This window comes from Pelodiscus sinensis, chromosome 3, assembly GCF_052426305.1.
Source record: "Pelodiscus sinensis isolate ZL-2025 chromosome 3, ASM5242630v1, whole genome shotgun sequence".
Lineage (NCBI taxonomy): Eukaryota > Metazoa > Chordata > Testudines > Trionychidae > Pelodiscus > Pelodiscus sinensis.
The window spans coordinates 136,166,468-136,189,432 of record NC_143054.1 but is presented as its reverse complement, the minus strand read 5'-3'; the positions used below and the strand labels follow the sequence as shown (position 1 = coordinate 136,189,432).

General features: G+C 41.5%; 1 protein-coding gene across 2 annotated transcripts in view; it reads left to right on the top strand.

The window, feature by feature from the left end:
* Positions 1-22,965, top strand: part of AHCTF1 (AT-hook containing transcription factor 1) — an 88,985-nt gene that overhangs the window by 53,878 nt on the left and 12,142 nt on the right. For both annotated transcript variants that reach the window (XM_075924913.2, XM_075924914.2), the window contains exons 17-29: positions 695-788; positions 4,256-4,379; positions 4,472-4,528; positions 6,468-6,614; positions 7,604-7,791; positions 8,016-8,160; positions 8,241-8,372; positions 10,529-10,676; positions 10,769-10,919; positions 11,790-11,897; positions 14,218-14,413; positions 15,175-15,378; positions 20,351-20,786. In XM_075924913.2, coding sequence (XP_075781028.2) covers positions 695-788; positions 4,256-4,379; positions 4,472-4,528; positions 6,468-6,614; positions 7,604-7,791; positions 8,016-8,160; positions 8,241-8,372; positions 10,529-10,676; positions 10,769-10,919; positions 11,790-11,897; positions 14,218-14,413; positions 15,175-15,378; positions 20,351-20,786 — 2,130 coding nt within the window. The remainder of the gene's footprint in view (positions 1-694; positions 789-4,255; positions 4,380-4,471; positions 4,529-6,467; positions 6,615-7,603; positions 7,792-8,015; positions 8,161-8,240; positions 8,373-10,528; positions 10,677-10,768; positions 10,920-11,789; positions 11,898-14,217; positions 14,414-15,174; positions 15,379-20,350; positions 20,787-22,965) is intronic.

Sequence of the window (22,965 nt, the reverse complement as noted above, 5' to 3'; positions counted from 1 at the left end):
GTATTCCACACATTTTGATAAATATTTCTTTGTAGTAGTAAACTCCTCCTTCCATAAGAAATCTCTTACTAGGTTAAGAACTTGGTGTTTTCAGCTTCCTAGCTAACTGCCTTCATGTAGTCAGTATTTTGATGGCTTGGGGTTGGGTGTTTTCATTAAAAATGAAAGTTTCATATATGTGTGGATTTTTTTTTTCTGTTGAAACAAGGTTTGAGGTGCTTCTTTTGTCAAATGGATCATGTACTTCATTAAGGTTAACATAGATGTAGAAAATAATCTGCCGATAAATGCTTTCTTTACAAATTTAAAAAAGTAGCCACACCCCACACCTTCTCCCCCCCCCCCCCCCCCCCCCCCCCCCGGAAATTTTATATATATATAAAAATTCTGCTGTCGAAAATAACACAAACTTTTATTTCATATGCTCTGAATTACCCAGTAATCTTTGTTCATGGGATAATTTTCAAATATGGGTCATTTACAAAATTAAGGAGTGAAGTAAACCTTGTCTGTCTTAAAAAATAAATAAATAAATAAAAATGAAAAGATCAGAATTTTATAATCACTTTCTTCCATTGTTGACACATGGCTTGTTCTTAGTGTTAGACAAAACTTCAGTATCATTTTTATTTCAATAAAATTGCTTCAGATTTTTTTAGGTTTCTTAATTACTTTTTCTCTCTCTTGCATGTAGATGATGATATGCAGTTGTCTAGGCCTTTCTACAATTACCCACTAATACAAAGCTACTGTACTGGTCATCGACAGAAACTAGAGCGCTTGTCAAGGTGAGGTTTATTCAGGAACACTAAAACATTCTTTCAACATAGCTTTATGAAATTAGAATTTCTTCAAAGGAAAGAGATTAGAAAGAAACACCTTAATTTTCCGTAATTTTTTCCTAGTTTTTCTGTGTTGGCATACTTACAAAATACTTTGTGGTGAAAGATGCATACCAAAAAATAGTTCTTTGAGTAGTGTCCCTGTGGGTATTCCACAGTAGGTATGTCTGCGTCTTTATACTGCTGATTGGAGAACTTTAGTAGCAGTGTTTTAGCCTTCACATACGCTCTCTCTTCATGCTGTGTCACCGGGCTAGCCAGTGTGCACAGGCTAACCATCCTCAGTTCCTACTCGACTGCCCCTGGAGAGAGTCAGAGCCATGAGCAGTCCATTTAAAGATATTGTACTTTTGTTTGCAGTTAGTTTTTTCTAATTATACTTTTAATAGTTTATTTCCTGCACTTGATAAAATTAACCTCTTTCCTCAAACAAACAAAAGTTTATTTTCTGTCTGACTTTTTCCCCTGGGGAGACCTTAGCCCTTAAGTGGGGTATGCTTCCCAAACTTCTTGAAGTGCCTCACTTCTAATAAGGTGGTCCTGGTCACGTATAAGTACACTCAGTGCATCCGCTGCTTCAGTGAGGGTCACATACAGCAAAAGTGCATCCTCTGCCAGCAGCAGCTGCACTAGAAGATTATCTTCATAGAGGCAGCTCTCTAACCGCCGTCTCATTGCAGACATGAATTGTCTCCACAACCTTCAACTTCTAAGGGAAGTGAGTTGAAGAATTAGGCTGTTGACTCCTCTTGTAAGTTCTCTGAGAAGATGGCAGGAAGTCCCCTAAGTGAGCCTAGGGAGAGCTGCAAGTGATCTCCATCTCACTTGGTATCCTCAGCACTGCTGGCACCAAGACCACAGTCCTGCTGCCATGCACTAGGAATGCAAACTACAGTAAAACTACAGTTGTCCAACATCCAGTGGTCCGGCACTCCTGATAGCCCGGCACTACCTGTAAGCCGGAAGTGCTCCAGGCAGCCGGACAATTGGAGCTGTTCTGCCCCGGGTTTCCTCGAGTCAGCCGCTGGTCAGTTTTAGCAGCAGCTGACTTGGAGACACCTGGGGCAGAGCAGCTGGGGTGCTGCCGGGTTGGTCCCGCAGCGCCTCCTCCCCACCCCACCCAAACCCCTCATAGCACCCCCTTCCGATAGTCTGGCATATCTGATAATCCAGCACCCCCTGGGTCCTAAGAAATAAACTAAGGGTGCCGGATTATCGGAAGTTTACTGTATATGGTTAATTGGCCCATTGCATTGTACCACGAGCGGTGGGCAGCTGGATCAGCTGTGAACCTGCAGTGCGGCCCGGTGGGCCCAGCCAGGCTAGAGCAGAGTCCCCTGCCTGTGAGGCTGGCTGGCTGGGGGCTGCTCCCCACCTGCGCCAGGGTGGGCGCAGCATGGGTTGGAGCCCCACCCCTTATATCTATGGCCTCCTGTTTGTTAATATTCCTATAAATGAAAATGGCCTTCTTGATAGCAGTTACCTCATCAAGAAGAACAGGAAAGATGGCAGCTCTCGTGACACATTTGCCTATACAATATTCTTTTCAGAGACCAGAGTTTTCAGATAAAGCCACATCCATAATTCATCTCTAAAGTGACCTCCCCGTTTCACATGAATCAATTGAATAATCTTCCAATCTTCTACTCCATACCTTACCAAGACAATAGGAGGGCTATACTACATACCTTAGATCAGGGGTGGGCAAAAGGGCCTCCATGGGCCAGGTGCAGCCCACCAACTGGGTGAATCTGGCCTGTGGAGGCCCAGCCACTCCCTTTTCCCCAGACCCTAATTGTCCTGGGTGCAGGGGAGTGTGCGATGCCTCCTCCTGTCCTGCCAGGAGCATGTGGTGCATTCAAGTGCTGTTTGTTGGGCGGGGGCGGAGCGGAGGAGGCTTCGTGTGCACACTCCCCACCCTCAGGCCCTGATTGGCCTATGGGCAGGGGAGCAGGGGAAGTCTCCTCCCACACCAGGGGCACAGGCACCTAGAGAGAACATGTGGGGGGTAAAGGCACTTCCTCACCCCCAGACCAATCGTTGTCTGGGTGTGTGGAACCTGGAAGTAGGTTGGCCTCACCCCTTCAGCTTGATGCCCCCAGCCCTTCCGCTTGACGCCCCGCCCATTCCTGTGAGACCTGGGGCCACTTGAAAAATTTCCAAAGTGGCTCACGGCAAATAATTGTCGTCGTCCATGTTGTTCCCCCTCTCCTGCTGCCTTAGATGCTAGAGAGCCTATGCCTTCTACCTTGCTTTCAGGATATTCCCTAGACTACTTCTTTCTGTGGCAGTTACCAGGGCTCGGCAAGATCAGCTCAAAGACCTTACGTAGGTTTTGAATTGCATCAATCAGTGCTACCAAATTCATAACATGATTTCCTTGTCCCCCCTGTTTCGGTCTGTTCACATTCCATAAAGTAGCTCTCTTCTTATCCATTACCCCATTCAAGGATGTCCCTAGTTCAGAGATCTGCAGAGCAGCGACATGGGCATCCATCTATGCTTTTGCACATCGCTATGCTATCATTGGAGATTCCACCTCCAATGCCATTTTTGGCAGAAGTATCATCTGTAACTGCCCTGACTTGAAAGGCTGAAACTTCAAAAAACGGATAGTGCTTGGGCATCGTGTCCACAGGAGCACCCATATGGACACTACTTGAATAAGTGCTTACTCATTTGTGCAGTAACAATGATTCTTTGAGATTTGTCCCTACATGAGGTACACGACCTGCCCTTCTCTACTTTAGAGTTCCCATTTATGACTCTTCAGTAGAGAAGGAATTGAGGATAGTTAATCCCCCATGCCTTGGATTGCCTCACGGTGCAGCACAAGTTAAGACAGCGTACATGTGAGCCCAATGAACGCTGCTAGCAAAGTTCTCCCATCAGTAGCAAAGGAACACAGAAATATCTACAGTGGTGCACCAATGGGGGACACATCTGGAAGAACCATAGTTACTGTATGAAGTGAGTAACTTGTTCCAGGGACCGTATTACCAAACTCTTTTACTGATAGTAAGAATACAGCAGCTAACCTAATTTGATGCTTGAATTTTCAGGCATCATTACATTTCCTGACCTATTAAATTGCCATTAGGCCTTCTGTAGCAAAAAATATCGGAAAACGCAAGTTATCGTTAATCTTGCATTAATAAATTTTATAAATTTAAAATTTCTATTAAAATATAACTGACTTGTTTTTAAACATGACCAACTGAGATGCTTCCTTTTAATTCACTTGTGTAAGTATTCTGAATTCAGTTTGAGTGCTTTTTGTCATATTTTTTTCCAGTACTTTACCAGATTAAATTGGTTGGATTTTTTTAAATTTCTAATAGAGCTTTCATGATAGATTGGAATTGTCACATTGTGTATATACTCATCAAAATCTGTGGTGTTTTCAATTGTAGAGGGAAATGGAATGCTGATTGCCTGATGATTGATGGACTGCTTTCCCAGTTAGGAGATCAAGCCGAGAAATTGTGGCGAAGAGATGAAGGAGGAACTGGGAAATATCCCCCTGCTAGCTTGCATGTAAGTAGGGCTTTTTAAAAAAAAAAGGGGGGGGGGGGCAAAAAATAATGATTTTACAAAACATTTGGTTTACTTTTCTTTTTACATCACAGGCGCTGCTTGATCTCTATTTATTAGAAAATATTGAAGAAACTTACAAACATGCAATTGTATCCTTTTGACAGTATTGAGAAAGAGAAGAAATAACCAAGCAATATAATCTCATTTAAAAGAAAAGGTTTTAAAATGTGCATGGTAGAGATGTTAAATATTGGTTAATTGAATAGTCGATTAACCTCATGAACTCTTATTGGTTGCTCAGCTATTTTATAGTCCCCAGGGTGGGGCCAGCAGCCAGTGCACTCTGGACTCTTATACAGAGGCAGCAGCACAGGGTGGCAGCAGCACCTATCCAGGGGTGGGGGGTCTGAGCACCCAGATCTGGCACAAACCAGAACTGAGCCGGGCTGCTGGCCAGTCTGCTAAAAAGTTTAATGGGGGGGAGGAGTGGAATGTGTGTAGTTAATTGGTTAGTCGACTAGACTTTTATGTCCCTAGTGTGCAGGAGACAAACGTTTGAGAAATCAATGTATTTTGGACTGAATGAACATAAATTTACAATTAAGTTGTAATGGAATGATTGTTTCCTTTTTTAAACTTTAGGGGTTTTGGTTTAATGGCTTAATGAAAAAAATGTGATTCTGTGGCAAATAAGTTTAATTTTAGGATGTGATGCCTGCATCAAGATATGAGAATTCTTTTTCCTCTGAAGCATCAATGGCTACCTAATACTATTTACAGCAGTACACATTCTTGCTGAAATCAACAATTCTTCAGCACAGGAAATGTTTGCCTCTGTTCTACTGACAATGCAGGCACGTGGAATATTACTCAGAGAAAAGAGAATATGGTGGAGGAAATGGTTAATTTTCAAGCTTCTAAAATATATAGTACATTTGCTTTTGCTATACTTTGTGTTGCTTAATCTTGATAGTATGATACAAATTTTAGACAATGTGTCTCCACACCAAGGTTGTGTGAACACGTTAAGTAAAAATTATGCACAGGTCAGAGGGAGAAGAGCAAAACTAGCAAACACATGATGCACATGTTCTTTTCAAACCCACTGAATATTTTTTATTTATCGCATGGTGAGAGAGCTTTCTCATTCATATCTTTTTATTTTCTACACAGCCATATTTACTGTTACAGTAGAATCTCAATTACAAACACCTCAGAAATGGAGGTTGTTTGTAACTCTGAAATGTTCCTAACTCTTATCAAAATGCTGTGGTTGTTGTTTCAAAAGTTTACAGCTGAACATTGACTTTTACAGCTTTGAAGCTCTAATATGCAGAAGAAAAATGCTTCTTTCCATTTTTTTAGTAGTTACATTTAACACAGTACTGTACTGCATTTGTCTTTTTTATTTTTGGTGTTATCTGTGGAATTCTGTCTCCAAATGAGGGGTGTGGTTGTCTGCACTGAGGTTCTAATGTATTGTAAAGTTTGGGAACATGGTCACAGCATAGTTAAAACTTGTTACTATGGCCTTCTACTAAAACACTGGAATTGGAGACATTAGCTTAATCATCAAGCTGTAGTTAAATCCTACCTACAACATATGTGAACTTTTGTATGACTGGCTCCTTTACTTTGACTAATTTTCAAATAAGGGTGAGGCTATCCAGCATTCTGGAGCAGTTTATCTTAATAGTAGTACAGTACTTCTTAGAAGTTAAGCAAGAACAACTTTGTTTACAAGTTTTATCACAAAGCCATGATCCTATAATTTATTACAACTAAGAATGCAAATCCCTGCTCCATCACAATAAAACTACCATTGCAGACTTGTACATTAGTGTTGTTTTACTAAAATGGAAGAATATTACAGCTTCTTTCAATACTTATAAACAAGTAGGTTTTTGTGTTAATTCAAAATGCAACTTTGGGTTTAAAACCTGGCTTGTTGGGTTCAGGTGGGCTGAAAATGCAAGACAAATATTTTGTGCTATGTAATATTTATTTTTATTATTACCGTCTCTAAATTTATGTAAGAAATTTTCTTTCTTGCAAAGTTATTAGCCTTAACCAAGTACTTGCTATCAGACAATTTATTTGCTACTAGATATTATGCATTCTTTTCCAAACAAAACAGAGACTTCATTTGACTCTTTTCCTACTGTTTTTGCTGTCCCATGGGGTCTGGTTAGACTTGTTCAAGGTTTTTGGCTTTTGGATCACAATGACTATGAGGTATGTTTACTTAAGACGTATATAAGAGTGCAATGTTATTGTCTGAAGATAAACTTGGGGCATGTAGCTGTTAGTCGAGGAAGATAAAGGGCTAGAACATTTACTGTTTAAATATTAATGCATAAATGTAATGGAAACAGAAAACTATGATAATTATACTCTGAAGTCTGATTATAATTTTGTTTAAAGTGGAATAGAACCTTCTTATAGTCAACCTTATTTATACCTATTTTACTTTTCCTAGCTACCTGATTGATCAGATTGCTTGAGCAAATTTCCAAAGATGGGTTTTTGCAGGTTTATGTTTAAAACATAGCTGTGGACTCTGCACTAAGATTTGAGACAAAGCTCTGTGAAAGTGACTTTGACCCAATGCAGATTTAAATTGTGTATATTTTTAATATTTAGATTAATTCCTTATCTGTGATCTTATAGCTAAAATCATATGCCTTTCAAGTTTGGTAGAATAATGTACATAGTAACAGCTAAGAGCAAACTTCCAAACCTATCCTAAATGAGTAGTATTTAAAAAGACCTTTTCACTGTTGCCTCCAGAGACTGACCAAATTGTCAACAAAACAAAGTGAAACCTAAAGAAACAATCAACTGAAAGCCAAACAGAAGTACTGAAATGACTAGTGAATAAAATGCCTGAGTGCGATCAGTAATATTTTAATTATTTAATTTGGTTACATTCCTGTGTGCATAACATTGTCGCTAGAAATTTTAATGACACAGGGTTTTTCTCAACTGCAGAACTTATGAATTGCTCATTTGAAATGTAATCATATGGTTAACTGACTCTTGTCTTCTGTCCAGTTACTTAGATTGACGGGCAAAGATATGTTACAAGTATAAAAATACTACTATCTCTAATGTTTAAAATGTACCTGAAATTGTTTATTTTCACTTAGAATGTTTTAGAATTTTTATTAGAAGGGGTGAGTGTGTTAGCAGTTTTAACAACTTAATTTCTTTAACGTTTGCAGAATTCATTGGCCCTTTTATTTCATCCTGCTACAATCAAAACCATGTCATGGCAACATATGAAAATTATTCAAGCCCTGATGTGCCAAGGAGAGCACAGACGAGCCCTCAGATACATACAGATGATGAAGCCATCAATGTCAAGTAGCAGTGAAGTTGCACTTCACCTCACTGTTTTATTGTTCAATAGGTAAAGAAATAGAAAATATATCCTGATTCATCTGTTAGATTCTGGTAACTTGGGGGGAAAAAAAAAAAAAAAGCGAGAGAACAGAGAGTGGCTTTCTCGGATTCTCTATTTAATCTTTGTGTTTTTTTGTTTTTTTGTTTTTTTTAAAGTCATGCCTCTCTTGCTTCATTTAAGTTATTGGTCCCAATGTTAATTGTCTTCTGCATTTCAAAAATTAATTTCAGATGTATGGTGGAGGCTTGGAGTCTACTGCGGCAGCACTCCACCAGGTTAAATGTGGAGGAGTTATTAAAGCACATGTATGAAGTCTCTCAAGAGATGGGACTAATGGAAGACTTGTTGAAACTACCGTTCACAGATACTGAGCAAGTAAGCATGGGCAAGAATAAAGTCTTAATCGTTTGTTTGGAAAAAGAAGACAGAGCTCTAAAGAATTTTGTTTCTCTTAGGAATGTTTAGAGAAGTTTTTGCAGACCAGTGCGGGTATCCAAAATCATGAGTTCCTTTTAGTCCACCATCTACAACGTGCCAATTATATTCCTGCATTACAGTTGAATCAGTCACTGAAAGTTAATCTCATGGTAAGCATCAAATTCTGTTAAGAAGACATAAGTGTATTATGTATAATTTTGCTGAACATTAATGGGCAGCATTCTGTAAAAGTACTAAGTGCACACGCTTTTGTTGTATTGTAATTTTTTAAATATTGTTTTATACCATTCTTTTAAACGTTTCTTTGAATAAATTTCCCAATATGAAATGACAGCAAAATTTAACACTTAACCTACTTTTCAGACACAGATAAATTCAGGGAGTAGTTTTAGATAAAATCAGATGTTACAAAACAATCACATTCTTTATTTGAAGTAATCTGTTCAATTGAATTCTAAGGGATAAAATTCAAGGTATTTTATATACATGCACAAATGAAGAATTTCAATATTTCTCAGTGCTACTAAGGCCTTTATGTAGTTGTGTCACCGGCCTTCTGCACACTCTATCTTGAGTTCGTTGCTGTGGAGAAAGTTCCCTGTAAGACTTGATATATATTTTAACCCAGCAGTTCCCAACTTCTGGTCAGATTGTGGACCTCTGACTACCAGGCCATGGCGGCTTTGGAGGTTGGGGTACAACACTCCCTTCACAGCTGTTGGGAGAGGTATGTTCCGACCTGCCTCTTAGCCAGCCGGCACGGGTGGGGTCTCTTCCCTGCTGCGGAACAGCTGTTCGTTGTGCAGCAGGAAGGCTGTGTGGAGCCCAGCATAACAGCCTAAGAGCAGCAATGCTCAGCTGGTAGCTGGGAGGCAGTGCAGGGCTAGTTATGGGGGGCAGGGCAGGTACGGGTGGCTCTGGGAGCGGGACTAAAGCTGCAGGACTCTGGGAGTGAGGGGGCTCTAAGAGCCAGTGGCTGGCACTGTGGCATCCAGGGTGGGGAACCGACACTGGGGGGCTTTGGAGATGGGGCTAATATTGAGGGCTGGGATCAGGCTCTGGTGGGTGTTAGGTGCAGTGGGGCTCTGGGGTCAGTGGCTGGTCCTGGGAAGTGGTGGAGGGTGGGGGGACTCTAGGTGTTAGGGCTGGCATTGGGGGGCTCTAGGGGACAGGGCTTTTGGCGGACCGGTAACACTGCATTTGCATATTCATTTCCATAATGAACATGCAAATATGCAGATAAAATGTTACTAGTCTTCCAAAAGTTTGTGAATGGCTTTACCTGGTCCCGGTATAAAAAAGATTGGGAAACCACTGTTTTAACCTGTATCTGTACCCAATATGTGGGATTCATTGAGAAGATGGATGGCTAGTGTTCCTTTTCTGATTGGCCAGTCCAAAACAAATGGTTTTCTATAGAAAGCAACACGTACTTACATTGTAACTCTGATTTATATTAGATTTTAAAAGTATAAAGCCTATATGAGCGTAAACTGTAGTTCCAAACAGATTAGTCATATATTACCTAAGAAATGCCAGTTTTTGTATGTAAATTGAAATACATGAAATAACATGCTGGAGCAGGGGTGGGCAATAATTTTTGCTGGTCTGGGGGTGGGGGAGCTCCTTTGCCCCCCTTCCTACTAGGCAACTGTGCCCTGGAAAGGCTTGACACACTCCCCCATCCCCAGGACAATCAGATCCTGGGAGCGTGGGAAGCCTCCTCCTGCTGCGAGGAGCATGTGGTACTTTGAAGTGCTGTGGGCTACTCGCAGGTCCAAGGCAGGATGAAGGAAATTTTGTGCAGCTCCCCAGCCCCCAGGTCCTGATTGGCCTGGGGGCCAGGGAGCATGTGAAGCATGGAGGAGCATGCCTCCTCCGCTCTGCAAGCAGTGCACAACGCTTCAAAGCACCATGTGCTCCTGGCAGGGAGGGGGCAGAGCGGAGAAGGCTTCGGGCGGGTGAGCAACAAGGCCTCTGCGGGCCAGATCCAGCCAATGGAGGCCCTTTTGCCCACCCTGTGCTATAGACGAGTGGGTCTATACAATGCCTTTTTGTCTTGCTGAAAGTTATACCACTTTCCACTCAATGTGGCACATAGTTGCATACTTTAAAGAAAAAAATAAAATGAAAATATAGTCTGGATTGATGGGAGGAATTTGGGTTTCTGTTTCTGATATGTATAAAAATCATACATACATGCACTCAGAATTCCTTAAGATGCTGCAAGTATATTTCAATTAAATGTATTCAGTATACGTTTGTTCATAATTTTCTGTTATGCTTTTAATTTGTTGTTGATTAGAATGATCGTGATCCTCGTTTGAGAGAAAGATCAGTTGCCAGAAATTCTATATTAGATCAATATGGAAAAATCCTTCCTAGAGTGCAAAGGAAGCTGGCTGTAGAGAGGGCCAAGCCTTACCATTTATCTTCAGCAGTTCTTCGAGAAGGTAAATTTTGCTTAAGAATTCATAAATGATTATTTTTTCTTAATTAGTACTCAAACATTTGTTTTGATTGTTTTTCTTCACATCATTCTTAGTTTCAAGACCCAAGCCATTGTCAACTGTGGCAAAACAAGCTACTGCTGGGAATGTGGTTACAAGAGCAACTTTCATTAATAATGTGCTGTCTAAAATTGGAGAGGTCTGGGTAGGAAACGAACAGAAAAGTGGTTTCTCACAATATGATAGGTAAGAAATCCTATGTTACCTTTTGAAATTACTGTTCAGATTACTAGTATTGAACGAAAAGGGACAATGTAATATAAGAAATGTTGACTTTACCAGACAAATTAAGGTAATAGAAATTAACTGGATTTCAGTTGTCATTTTAGGATCTTGATACATGCACTGACAAATTCTTGTATCGATAACTGCTTTAAAGTACATTAAGCATCATGTCTTGTAGACAAAAGTGAAAATGACAGTTTTGGGGGCTTTAAGGTTGAGGGGGGGTGTAGCCTATGCTAATTTTGCATATCTGGCTTCCGGCTTTCTTTTTTGAAGTTCTTGTATAGCAACATAGTTTTTACTTGTTGTTTTATGAAAAGCAAGTTAAGTTTGCAGAGTCAAACACTCAAAAGTTAGGAAATGCCAATTTTAAGGTTCCCTGTGAACTGTAATTATGAGCATATGCTATTTTTTTCAAAAGGATGTCTGCCTCTTTTCAACTCAAGTGGTTAGTTTGGGTATACAGCCGGTCCTCGAGTTACGAACGCATCAATTTACGACCATTCATATTTACGACCAACCTCCCACTAAGCCCATTACAGCCGGTCCCTGAGTTACGAATGCGCGATCCGCGCTTATGAACAGCACAACTGCATTTAAAAGCATGTATTCCAACTTATGAACAAATCGAGTTATGACCAGGTGTTTGGAATGTAACCTATTCGTAAGTCGGGGACTACCAGTATTATAAGTAATTAGAAAGCTGGGTATTATAATCAGAAGTATTGGGCAACTTTAACTAGAGGTACCGGCTCCATCTATAATAATTTTAATCCAAATACCACCCCTACAGTCTACAAGTGGTAGTCAATTACATTCTTTCATTTGCAGTCCTAGAACTGAAGAGCCGTCACCTATGACACTGCCTTTCTCTGATAGAGAATTACCTGATCCATTTGTTGGCACTCCAGTTACCAAGTCTTCACGTAAAAGTTCCAGGTACAGTAGATCTTCAGACTAAGTGTTTAGGAGTTTATGGTATATAGGCATGTTAAAATGGCTAATTGGTTAAACAATGGTGCTTAACCAGTTAATCTTTTTAACCTCGGTCCCGCTGCCCAGCCCACCCGCTCTGCTGTGGCTGCTCCAACCTGGCATAGCTGGCCACCAATGCAGTTAACTGGTGAGGGGCAGTTAACCAGTAAGCATACCAGGAATCCATATGCTTACCCATTAACATCCCTAACTGAATTGTTGAGCAGTTTTCATTCTCAGTATAAGTGCCTTCAGTTTTACCTAGATGCTCTCTTTTAAGGAAGTGGTTAATAGAAGGCCTGCTGTGCAATAATGTCCCATGTAAACAATGCCTTAGTTCAAGTTGCTTTCATAACTATTGTATTCCCTGTTTCTAACCTTTCTATTTAAAACAAAAACAAAAAAACAAAAAACCTTCTCATTTTTATGGTATAGTTCTGTAACTTCTGGTAGAAAAAACTTTTAAATGTTTAAAATTTGCTCTGTCAGTGGTATAAATCTGGAGTGATTCTCAAAGTGAGTAGCTTTGTACAGTATTAGTGGGAAGAATTTGCCCTCTTTTTAACAAAATACTGTGGATACATTAGTGATGGAGTAGTCTTTGCAGAGAAACATTAAGTTGTTAAAATATGATTCACACTCTTTGTCGGTGTTGCCGCAATGGTCTTGGTTTAAAAAAGAAATACAAAATTCAAAGGAACAATAAAATTACACTTAAAATAAAAATGTAGAAAAGATCCATTTATTTTAGAATTCTCAAGTAGCTAGAATAAATATTTTTATGTAGCGCTAGTTGATAAGCTCAGGAAATTGGTGTGAATTCTGTAGGCTGGAGTACATCCAACCTATTATTTTAATCATTTGACTGCTGAGAACACCCCTTCCTCTGTTAATTTCATACCTTTTTTCGTCCTGCTCAGAAAAGAATAAGTTCTTCACGTATTTGCCCTCTTTTTTTTTTTTTTTTTTTTTTTTTTGGTTCCTGTCTCATTAATTTGCTTAGTCAGATTTGTCAGTGAGATGCTCACAAACTTAAAGCATTGATGTTTTCTTCAGGTTACTGATTTGGGAAGATGAGGACAGAGGTTGGAAAAAGGGCAGCTGGTAGAAGGGAGAGGAATGGGTCAAGATAAAGGTTGGACCAGAATGGTGGTTGTCATGGCTATGAAGAGGATGCAGATAACAGAACTGGGCTTGAGAGAATAAGAGGATGAAAGGAGATAGAAAAAAGAAGGCTTGGAGGGAGGTGGGTAAAAGAGAGGTTCAGTGCAGAGAAAATATTGTCTCATGGTTAATGCTAGGCTGGAATTCAGAAGAGCTGGGTTATATTCACTCAGTCTCTTTCAGTTCCCATTTGTAAAATGGGGATGTTTCTCTTCAGTTTAGACTAGTGTTTCCCAATTGGTGCTCTGCGAAACCCCGGAGTTCCATAAAGTGAAAGTAAGAGTTCCGCGAGAACTCAGCACTCTCCTCCCCCCTCTTAAAGAGTCAGAGCCTTTTTTGGTTTCAGAAATTGCGGCGGGACTCAGTGTTTTTTTTTTATTATTATTATTATTATTATTATTTATTCCTTTGTTGCTTGACAAATTGCAGCTGGATTTGGCGAGGCTTTTTTTTTTAACCCTGGGGTTCCTTGAAATTCTTTCAAGCTGAAAAGGGTTCTGTGGCTAAATAAAATTGGGAAAGACTGATTTAGACAGTAATATCTTCAGTGCAGTGACTGACTGTTTTTGCATAATGGAGAGTCAATCTTAGTGGATCTCTCCTGATGCTAATGTAATGCAAACAATTGATTGTAACATAAAATAAACTTTGAGAATGTTTCAGATTAGTGGTTACCAGATGTTGGGGAATGTGCCCAGCTAAAAGTTCGGCAGTACAACTGCTGTAGCTAGATGATTGGAACTTTACTTGTCACCTTCAAAAAATTATCTCATCAGCCTATATAATGCATGTTCTCGCATGTTAATTCATGTGAGTGGGTATTTAGTACGTGAATTTTTCTCGTACAGACACTTTGCTCAAAAGATCATTTAGTGCGTTCCTTTTCATTTTACATACTTTCCAGCCAAATTTGAGTTTTTTTCTAATTGATAAACAGAAAGACAGTTGAGGCAATATTGATGTGTAGTTGCATGCTTGGCTCTATTAAGGCAGATGTAACAATTCTGAATGTAGAGCTAAAAATACTCAAATCAGATCACATCTTGCAAGCTATCCAATCAGTTTATATGAAAGCAACTTCATTTTCTGTTTTTATATTTTACATTAAAAATTTTGGCAGATTGCTGGATTTGGTGGTTCGTCCTGTTCCTCTGTATTCTCCCTCATTTGAGAGTACTTCACGGATACCATGTAGAGCTTCTACTTCATGTATTATATCCAGCCCATTACAGTCAAACTCTCTGAGCTCCATACTGCACACAAATATTTCAAGAGCATCAGAGTTGAATTTGTTAGAGACTCCTCTTGTGGTCAAGGTACGTAGAATTGTTAAGGTATTTTAAAGTTTCTTTTATAGAAAAATCACACCCCATAGTGCATAATGCCAAGCATGTAGTACCAAATTATTAGAGTTTGTAATTATGCATTGTAATGTTATGTGCTTAATTCCATTAAAAGCAATATGGGAAAACTGATATGAGAGCAGTATTACAAACTGATACAATTAAGTTATCTATTAAGTCTATACTACGCTTTGTAAAACAGATTTATTGAATTACAAGTGAGAGTACTGAAATGGAGAACATTGACATGTCTAAATGCTTATTATGCCAGATATGAAATAACTAGCCCACAGGGGAAGTTTATTCTCTCCCCTAGTAGTAGTTTGACTTAAACTTTAAGCATGATGGCTGATACCTTACATTCTTACATATCCTGTCTACTGTAAGTGTGAATGCTTTTATACATATACATATCTGTCTAAACTTCACTAATCTCATGGCCTCAATGGTTTCTTATGGCACGTATGAGGTGACTTTTAACTTACATACTTGGTGCCATTCTTTTTGTAATTCTTTGATGCCCATAATTGTTTGTCTTTGTTATGAATTGTATTCTTGGTCTTTGAAATCTCTTCATACAAAATACTTTTCATATGTTCAATAATGTTCATGACCCATCTTTCATTGCTCAGTTTGAGTAGCTACTGTAGTACTGATACTCAACAGAGTTAACATATTGAATGTAATCTTCAATTCAAAGATCAAATTAAGATGCTGTTTATTCCTTTACATAGAAAGCTAAAGCTTTGGCAACATCTACTGCCACTTCTGATTTCCCTGGGTTTACTCTGCAATCCATTTTGAGATCCAGTCTTCGCACCACACCGTTAGCAACTCCTTCTGCATCTCCAGGAAGGTCAATTACTCCCCCTCCACGGCCAAAAGAACCCAAAATTTCATTCAGAGAGGAGACTTCATCTACCACATGGACAGCTGGGGTAAGTTGGGCAACAGCTGACAAAAGAGAAATGATGATGGAGAGTTGTAAACCAAGTTTGTCTATAAAGTGTTTTTAAAGCTTGCAGTAAGTCATTGTAGACATCTGAAGAAGTGGATTGTGCCCATGAAAGTTCATGATACTATATATATTTAGTCTCTAAGGTGCTACAGGACCATTTGTTTTTTAAGTTACAAACTAACACAGCTACTCCTCTGAGGGGGTGAGGGGTGTGTGTGTGTGTGTGTGTGTGTGTGTGTGGAATGACAAGTCAAAGGATAAGAAAAAAAATCAGAACTGTTATAAGGGTAAAAAAAATTATTCAGAACGAGCTCCAAGTAGTCATAATGAAATAGCTCAATGACCTTAACAGTTGGGGAAGAAATGGAAGGTGCTTTTTCAGGAAATTGTAATCTCTGTACAGGTTGAATCTCTCTAAAGTGGGGCTCTCTGGTCCAGGGCATGGATGTTTAAGGACCAGAAAGTCCCAGTGGAGAGCTGGTGGCTGGGAGCCCTGAGAGCAGACAGCAGTGCTGCCCAGGCAGGGCCAGGAGTCTGGTGACCAGGCCAGGTCTAGGGGGGCTGGTGGCAGGGGCACCAGAAATGACCTCCCCATGTCTGGCAAAATTCCTTATCTGGGACCAGTCAGTTCTCAAGGGTGCTGTACCAGAGAAGTCCGACCTGTACAACTGAAAATATATTTGGCCTAGTCTGCACTACCAGCAGCCATCAATAGTTATGCAACTTCAGCTATGTGAATAGCATAGCTGAAATCAGTGTACTTAGAGCTACTTATCACAGCGTCTTCACTGTGTTGAGTTGACAGCTGAGGTTCTCCTATCGACTCTTTTTCTGGTGGGGTACCGGAGTTGTTGGAAGAGTGCTTGACAGTTGGTCTATTGCAGTTTTATTAGACACGATAAGTCAACCCTTGCTGCATTGATCGCTATCCCACTGTGCAACCCTTAGGTTGTCAGCATGTAGGCTAGGCAGACTCCCTCCTGGCTGATCTCTCTGCTAGTCCTTATTTTTGGCAATACCACACCACTTGCATAGTGCAGAACTCTGTTCTTAAGCAAGGTCTCTTTCTGCTGAGAATTTCCTCTCCTCATCCTTCTATGCTACTCTCCCCTGTAGATAAACCATTGTTGTGGAGATGCGGGAGGGGAGAGTGGGCCTAGCAGTTATGACCAGCAAAATCCTGCTCTCCCCTCCCCTCTATTGTAGTCTTGATTTTTTTCAAAAAGTTGTCAAATATGTTTCCTGGGTAGGAAGCTATCTGGAATGCAATGGAATGGGCTTAACTCGTGCTAGTTTAGATTTGTATAGGATTAATAGTTATAGTTTATTATAGATATTTCAGACAATATTCACCAAAAGTTATTTGAAAAAAAATGCCAATTTTGGCTTATTTGTAACTAAAGTTTTGTATCCCATGTAGGAAGTCCATTTTCAGGAGACGATTAAAAGGAGGCTAGGAATAATAATTATAACAAGGGTGGGGAACCTTTCTCGGGTTGGGGGCTGCTGACTCACAGAAAAACCATTTCAGGGGCTGCACACAAGTGAAAAGAAAAACAAACAAATCCTAAACCCCTTCATTGACATGGCCCCTGACTGAGAAGGAGAAAGACACTCCCCACATTCCCTTTGCACACCAGAGCAGAGAGGGGTCCAGTCTAATGGATTTTGTGTGCTCCTGCTCTGTGGGGAACTGGCAGGGGGGCCGGTGTGCCAGTGTGGGCTCCTCGGTGCTGGAGGGAGCCACATGCATCGGGGGCTAGATCCAGGCAAGCCAGGGGCCGCATCCGGTAGGTTCCCCCATCTTGAATTACAAGAAAGGCCACCTCAAAGGGCATGTTCTCTGCATGGTGTAACATTGTTGCTGATGAAAAAGAATATTGTGGAAAAATGGGGAAAGGATCTAAAAGGCAGTTCTCACTTGGAAACAAGTGTATGGAGGAAGGCCAAAAACCTCATAACCATTAGGGAAAATTATTACAGAATGTTGTGTCGATGACATCTCATTCAATTTAAGCTAAACTGAATATAAACAAAAGAGAGTAATGAATTTTGGAGAGGATGTGAAGAAATAGGGACCTTTCTGCATATGTGATTGAATTCGCTGAGGTGATATTTTGGAGGAAAAGAATAGACCTTTCAAGGTTACTAAAGTGATGCTTCCAAACCACAGAACCCAAACTGGCTCTCTTAGGTTATTGTACAAAGGCAGTTATTGATTTGAGGAAGGATTCACTGATAACACAATTATTGCTAGCAGCCAAATGAATACAATTCCTGTGGCATGGAGAATTGAAGTATGGAAATTATTGCACTGGGAAAATATCAGTATCGAGTAGATTTTATAATACAGGCAGTCCCCGGGTTACGTACAAGATAGGGACTGTAGGTTTGTTCTTAAGTTGAATTTGTATGTAAGTCGGAATTGGCGTCCAGATTCAGCCGCTGTTGAAACTGACCAGTGGCTGACTACAGGAAGCCCGGGGCAGAGCTGCTCTGCCCCGGGCTTCCTGGAATCCGCTGCTGATCAGTTTCAACAGCGGCTGAATCTGGACGCCTGGGTCAGAGCAGCTGGGGCGCTGCCGGGTAGGTCCCCGCAGCACCTCACCTCGGCGCTGCGGGGACCAACCCGGCATCAGCCGCTGGTCAGTTTCAGCAGCGGGTGACTTGGGGATGTCTGGGGCAGAGCAGATGGGGTGCTGCCAGGTTGGTCCAGTAGCGCTGAGGAGCGGCGCTGCGGGACCAACCCGGCGGCGCACTAGCTGCGCCCCCCCCCAGCAGACCAGGGAGATGCGGGCGGCAGGACGGCCGAGACGCACCGCAGTCCCGCCACCCACGTCCTCCGCGGCTTTGCTCCACGTCTCCCTGGTCTGTTGGAGGGGGCCACCCAGCAGACCAGGGAGATGCGGAGCAGCTTTTCTCACTGCGGAGGATGCGGGCGGCGGGACCGCGGCACATCTGGGTGGTCGCACCGCCCGTGTCCTCCGGGGCGAGAAAAGCCCCGTTCGTATGTAGGGATCCGACATAAGTCAGATCCACGTAACTCGAGGACTGCCTGTATAGGGCTATGATTTTTTTAATTTGAACAAAATACATGGTTGACCAAGCACAAATTGGTCTTTTAAAGGTAACAAATGCACGTCATGAATAAGATTTAGTAATACTTGTATGGAGAGTTCATGTATGTTGTTAATTTATTTTTAAACCTTAATAACGTGGTGTATAGTCAATTTAATCGACTCTTTTCAGCCTGTAAAACTAATAAACACGGAAGCCTTTTTATAATCTATATAAAATGGATATATGTTAGTGACATTATCAAATAGACTATGATCAATCTTTGCATTTTGTTTTAAATATGAGTACAGGCAGTCCCCGGGTTACGTACAAGATAGGGACTGTAGGTTTGTTCTTAAGTTGAATCTGTATGTAAGTCGGAACTGGCGTCCAGATTCAGCCGCTGCTGAAACTGATCAGTTTCAACAGCGGCTGAATCTGGGTGCCAGTTTACTTACATACATATTCAACTTAAGAATCCCAGGCAACCCCAAGTCAGCTGCTGCTGAAACTGATCAGCGGCTGATTGCAGGAAGCCCCAGGCAGGGGCTTCCTGTAGTCAGCCACTGGTCAGTTTCAGCAGCGGCTGACTTGGGAACACCTGGGGCAGAGCAGCTGGGGTGCTGCTGGGTTGGTCCAGTAGCGCAGCCGCTACTGGACCAACCCAGCAGCACCCCAGCTGCTCTGCCCCAGGTGTCCTGATTCAGCTGCTGCTGAAACTGATCAGCAGTGGCTGAATCAGGACTCCTGGGGCAGAGAAGCTGGGGTGCTGCCGGGTTGGTCCGGTAGCACCAAGGAGCGGTGCTGCGGGACCAACCGGCAGCGCCCCACCTGCTCTACCACAGGCCTAGGGCTTTGCTCCACATCTCCCTGGTCTGCTTGGGGGGGGAGGGGGCACTAGTTGCGCCCCCTCCCCCCCCCCCCCCCCAGCAGACCAGGGACACGGGGAGCAAAGCCGCAGCAGCGGGGTGCCGTGCCTCTGAGGCTTTGCTCTGGCAAAGCCTCAGAGGCGCGGGACCCCTCCGCCTCCCCGGCTTTGCTCCAGGTGTCCCTGGTCTGCTGGAGACAGTCCCCAGCAGACCAGAGGCACCAGAAGCAAAGCTGCAGTAGCAGCGGAGTCCCGCGCCTCTGAGGCTTTGCTGCCGCTGCCGCTTTGCTCCCGGTGCCTCTGGTCTGCTGGGGACCGTCTCCAGCAGACCAGGGACACCGGGAGCAAAGCCGCAGCAGCAGCGGAGTCCCGCTCCTCTGAGGCTTTGCCACAGCAAAGCCTCAGAGGCGCGGGACCCCTCCGCCTCCCCGGCTTTGCTCCAGGTGTCCCTGGTCTGCTGGAGACGGTTCCCAGCAGACCAGGGGCACCCGGAGCAGCTTTTCTCGCCCCGGAGGTCGAGGTGGCGGGACCGCTGCGCTCTGGGCGGTCCTGCTCCCTGCGAGCTCCGGGGCGAGAGAGCCCCGTTCGTAAGTGCGGATCTGACATAACTCGGATCCACGTAACTCGGGGACTGCCTGTAGTAATATTTTCCACGTGGTAAATACAACATTCTTAGGAAATGCTTTTTTAATGTAAGTGTTCTTCTTTTTGAAAACTTGAAAATAATAGTGGATTGTAATATAAGAACCAGAAAGTGAGACTATAAACAAGAAATAAATTGGCCACAGTTCAATTTAACACTCCCAAGTTGACTGAAATCAGTATGTAAATACTCTAATGAAAAGTCCATTCAATTTTTAAACTTTCAGTTTTAAAAACTAAGGTGTTAGCAACATGGTTAAGAAATAGTTTTAATTGTCAGTATCTTGTTTATGTCCAAATATCATAAATAAGTTTCACATGTTTATTCCCTGGAAAAATGTGGGTTTTACTAATGACTCTGTTTTGTTTTTTATTATAATTAAAGATGCTGGGAAATGATCAAACAAAACACCTTGTAGCTTCATCTGAACATAAGGCTGGAGGTCAGATGGAGGACACTTGGTCTAAGGACAGAGATAAAATTTCTCTGTTTACTTTGAGCTGTCCTGAGGAAGATCATGCAAAAGTGAATGAGTCCTCAGAAGGGATAGCAGGAGATGTCCTGGAGAAAATGCAAGTCAGCGAAGAAACTAGTAATTATTCTGTCAGGTCAGATCAAACTACCTTGGAATATCATGATGCAAGATCACCAGGCGATTTTGAAGATGATGTTATCTTCATAGCTTCTAAACCAGCTAATTCTTCCACTGAAGATGTTGCTGTTACACAGGAAGAGATGAAGGAAGAAGGCAGTGAGGTGGTCAAAAGCAAGCATTTGCAGTTTGAACAGCCTACTACTTCAGAGCTAGAGAAACAAACAGGTATGCATTGTCATGTGGTCACTTAAATGTCCATTTGGGTGCCTTTCAAAAGATTAAATGTTATGGTGGACAATAGCTAATATTGATCTAGTGTTCGCAAGTATACTAGACCTTCATAGCTGAAAAGCTCTTTCCGCTATTAGTGATGTAGAATACCAGATAGCCAATTAAGCAGGATCCCACCCTACTACCTGTGATGCTTGTTGGTTAACCGGTTAGCTGTTGACATCCTTATCCACTATAAACTTCTGTTTTGAGGTATCTTTAACTTTCTCATATATTGCACTTTCTTGTGCTTAGTCTCAGCCTAGAGACAACTTTTTATTTTTGAAAACTGGTATTTCTAATCTGGGTTTGCATATAATTTTTTTGTGTTTTTGAGTAGGAGAGAATTATTTTATCGGCTACTTTTTATGCATTCTTTAGGCTTAGTCTTCATTTGGCCTTAGATCTCTCTTGAAAATGTTGAGAAGTTAGCAGCATACTGGGACTATGTGATAATCTTTTCTATCTATTGAATTGTATCGAAGATGTGCTGTTTCTGATAGAGAAATGCAAGTGTTCATCTGTGTGTGGAGTGGAATTGTAAAATTGCTGTGTTCACATCAGTGGTTTATGTAGTGAAGTATTAATACATGCAACATGTTTGAATTTAAGGGTTTGGCAGGGTCTTGAGGGGCTGGTTTGTTGTCATTAAGGTGCCTCACTACTTGAATCTTTGTGAGCAGGAGAGGTTCCCATCTACAATCTCCACTTATTTATTCAACCAGAGGGGAATAATTTAGGTATAAATAGCTGTAATAAAATAGCTCTGACCTTAACAATCAAATAATAATCATGTATAGTTTGACAAGAAATACAACATGCTTTTCCAAACATAATCATTAGGTAATCTCCAAGAAACTTGTCATATTAATGTAATAATTTTGTCTCAGGTAGCAGCAGGTGGTAGTCTGTGTGGCTCCTACTTAAACCATTTTGTTTTGTCTAGTAGAATGATACTAGCTCAGGTCACTTGGAGTAGTAGTAACTGAAGAGGAAGAAAGCAGGCATCCCGACAAAAAAGAGGCTAAAGAAATTAACAAAATGAAGTATGTCAAGACAGAAATGATAGTGGTGTTCAGTGGTTTAGCCTGACAATTCATTAGTTTAGGATCAAGCTTTATCCCTTGCTCAAGTGCCAAAAGCATTTAATTGTGCTTCTCCCCTCCTACCTTTTTGGGATGCAGGGGAGGAAAAGAATGTCTCTTTTGTTAATAGCATTACCAGCTTCAGGGAAGACCAAAGTCAAGCCCATCTCAACCCAGGTGATCAGCATTATGGAGATGGAAACACAAAAGGGCATATTGGAAAGATCTCGGGTGAGAGAATGAAGAAGAAACAAAAATTAAAAATAGGGAGATAAATATCCAAAATCCAAGGAAAGGTGAAGAGGTGGATTTAAGTTTCTGATTTTAAGACCAAAAGATACTGTTTGAAATTTTCAGTTGCTAATCCATTTTTTCTTGGAGTTTTAATAGTCAACCACTTTTTCTTCCTCTTAACATTTTTTAATATTAAATTACACAATAATAGGAAATAAGTATGTTAAATTTAGTTTAGTCAACTAATAGAATAGTCAATAAGGGCGCCTCCACCTTTGAAATGTAAGAGCCCTGCCGGGAGGGCTCTTATACATTTAAAATGCAAAGCACCGCCAGGAGTACATGGCCAGCAGAGGACTGTTTGAGTCCCCACCTCGCCCCAGGTTCCCCACAGCGCTTCTGCTTTTGAAATGTAGCAAGAGCTCTGCTCTTGCTACATTTCAAAGGTGGAAGCGCCACCAGTTCCCTGCTGCTCTCCTGCCCCTTCTCGCCACGGCAGTGGGGGGTGGGGGGAAGAAGGGAAGGGACTAGTCACTTACATCTCTAATAGGAAAATAGTTTATTTGCAAATAGGGTCCTGCCTCCACAGAAGGTGCTTGCAGCCCTACATTTCTGTGATTGTGGGAGAAAGCTGCGTTTCTTTTATAGTGGAAGCAATAACTCAGATTTTTTTTGTGCATTTAAATCTCAACCATAACATTCCATTAGTAGGTCACATTTGCATTTTAAATAAAAGAATTAAACATATAATGACATTTTGTAATTTAAAATTAGATAAACCTTTTCAAAGAACTCATGTGCCTGTTGTTCAGCTG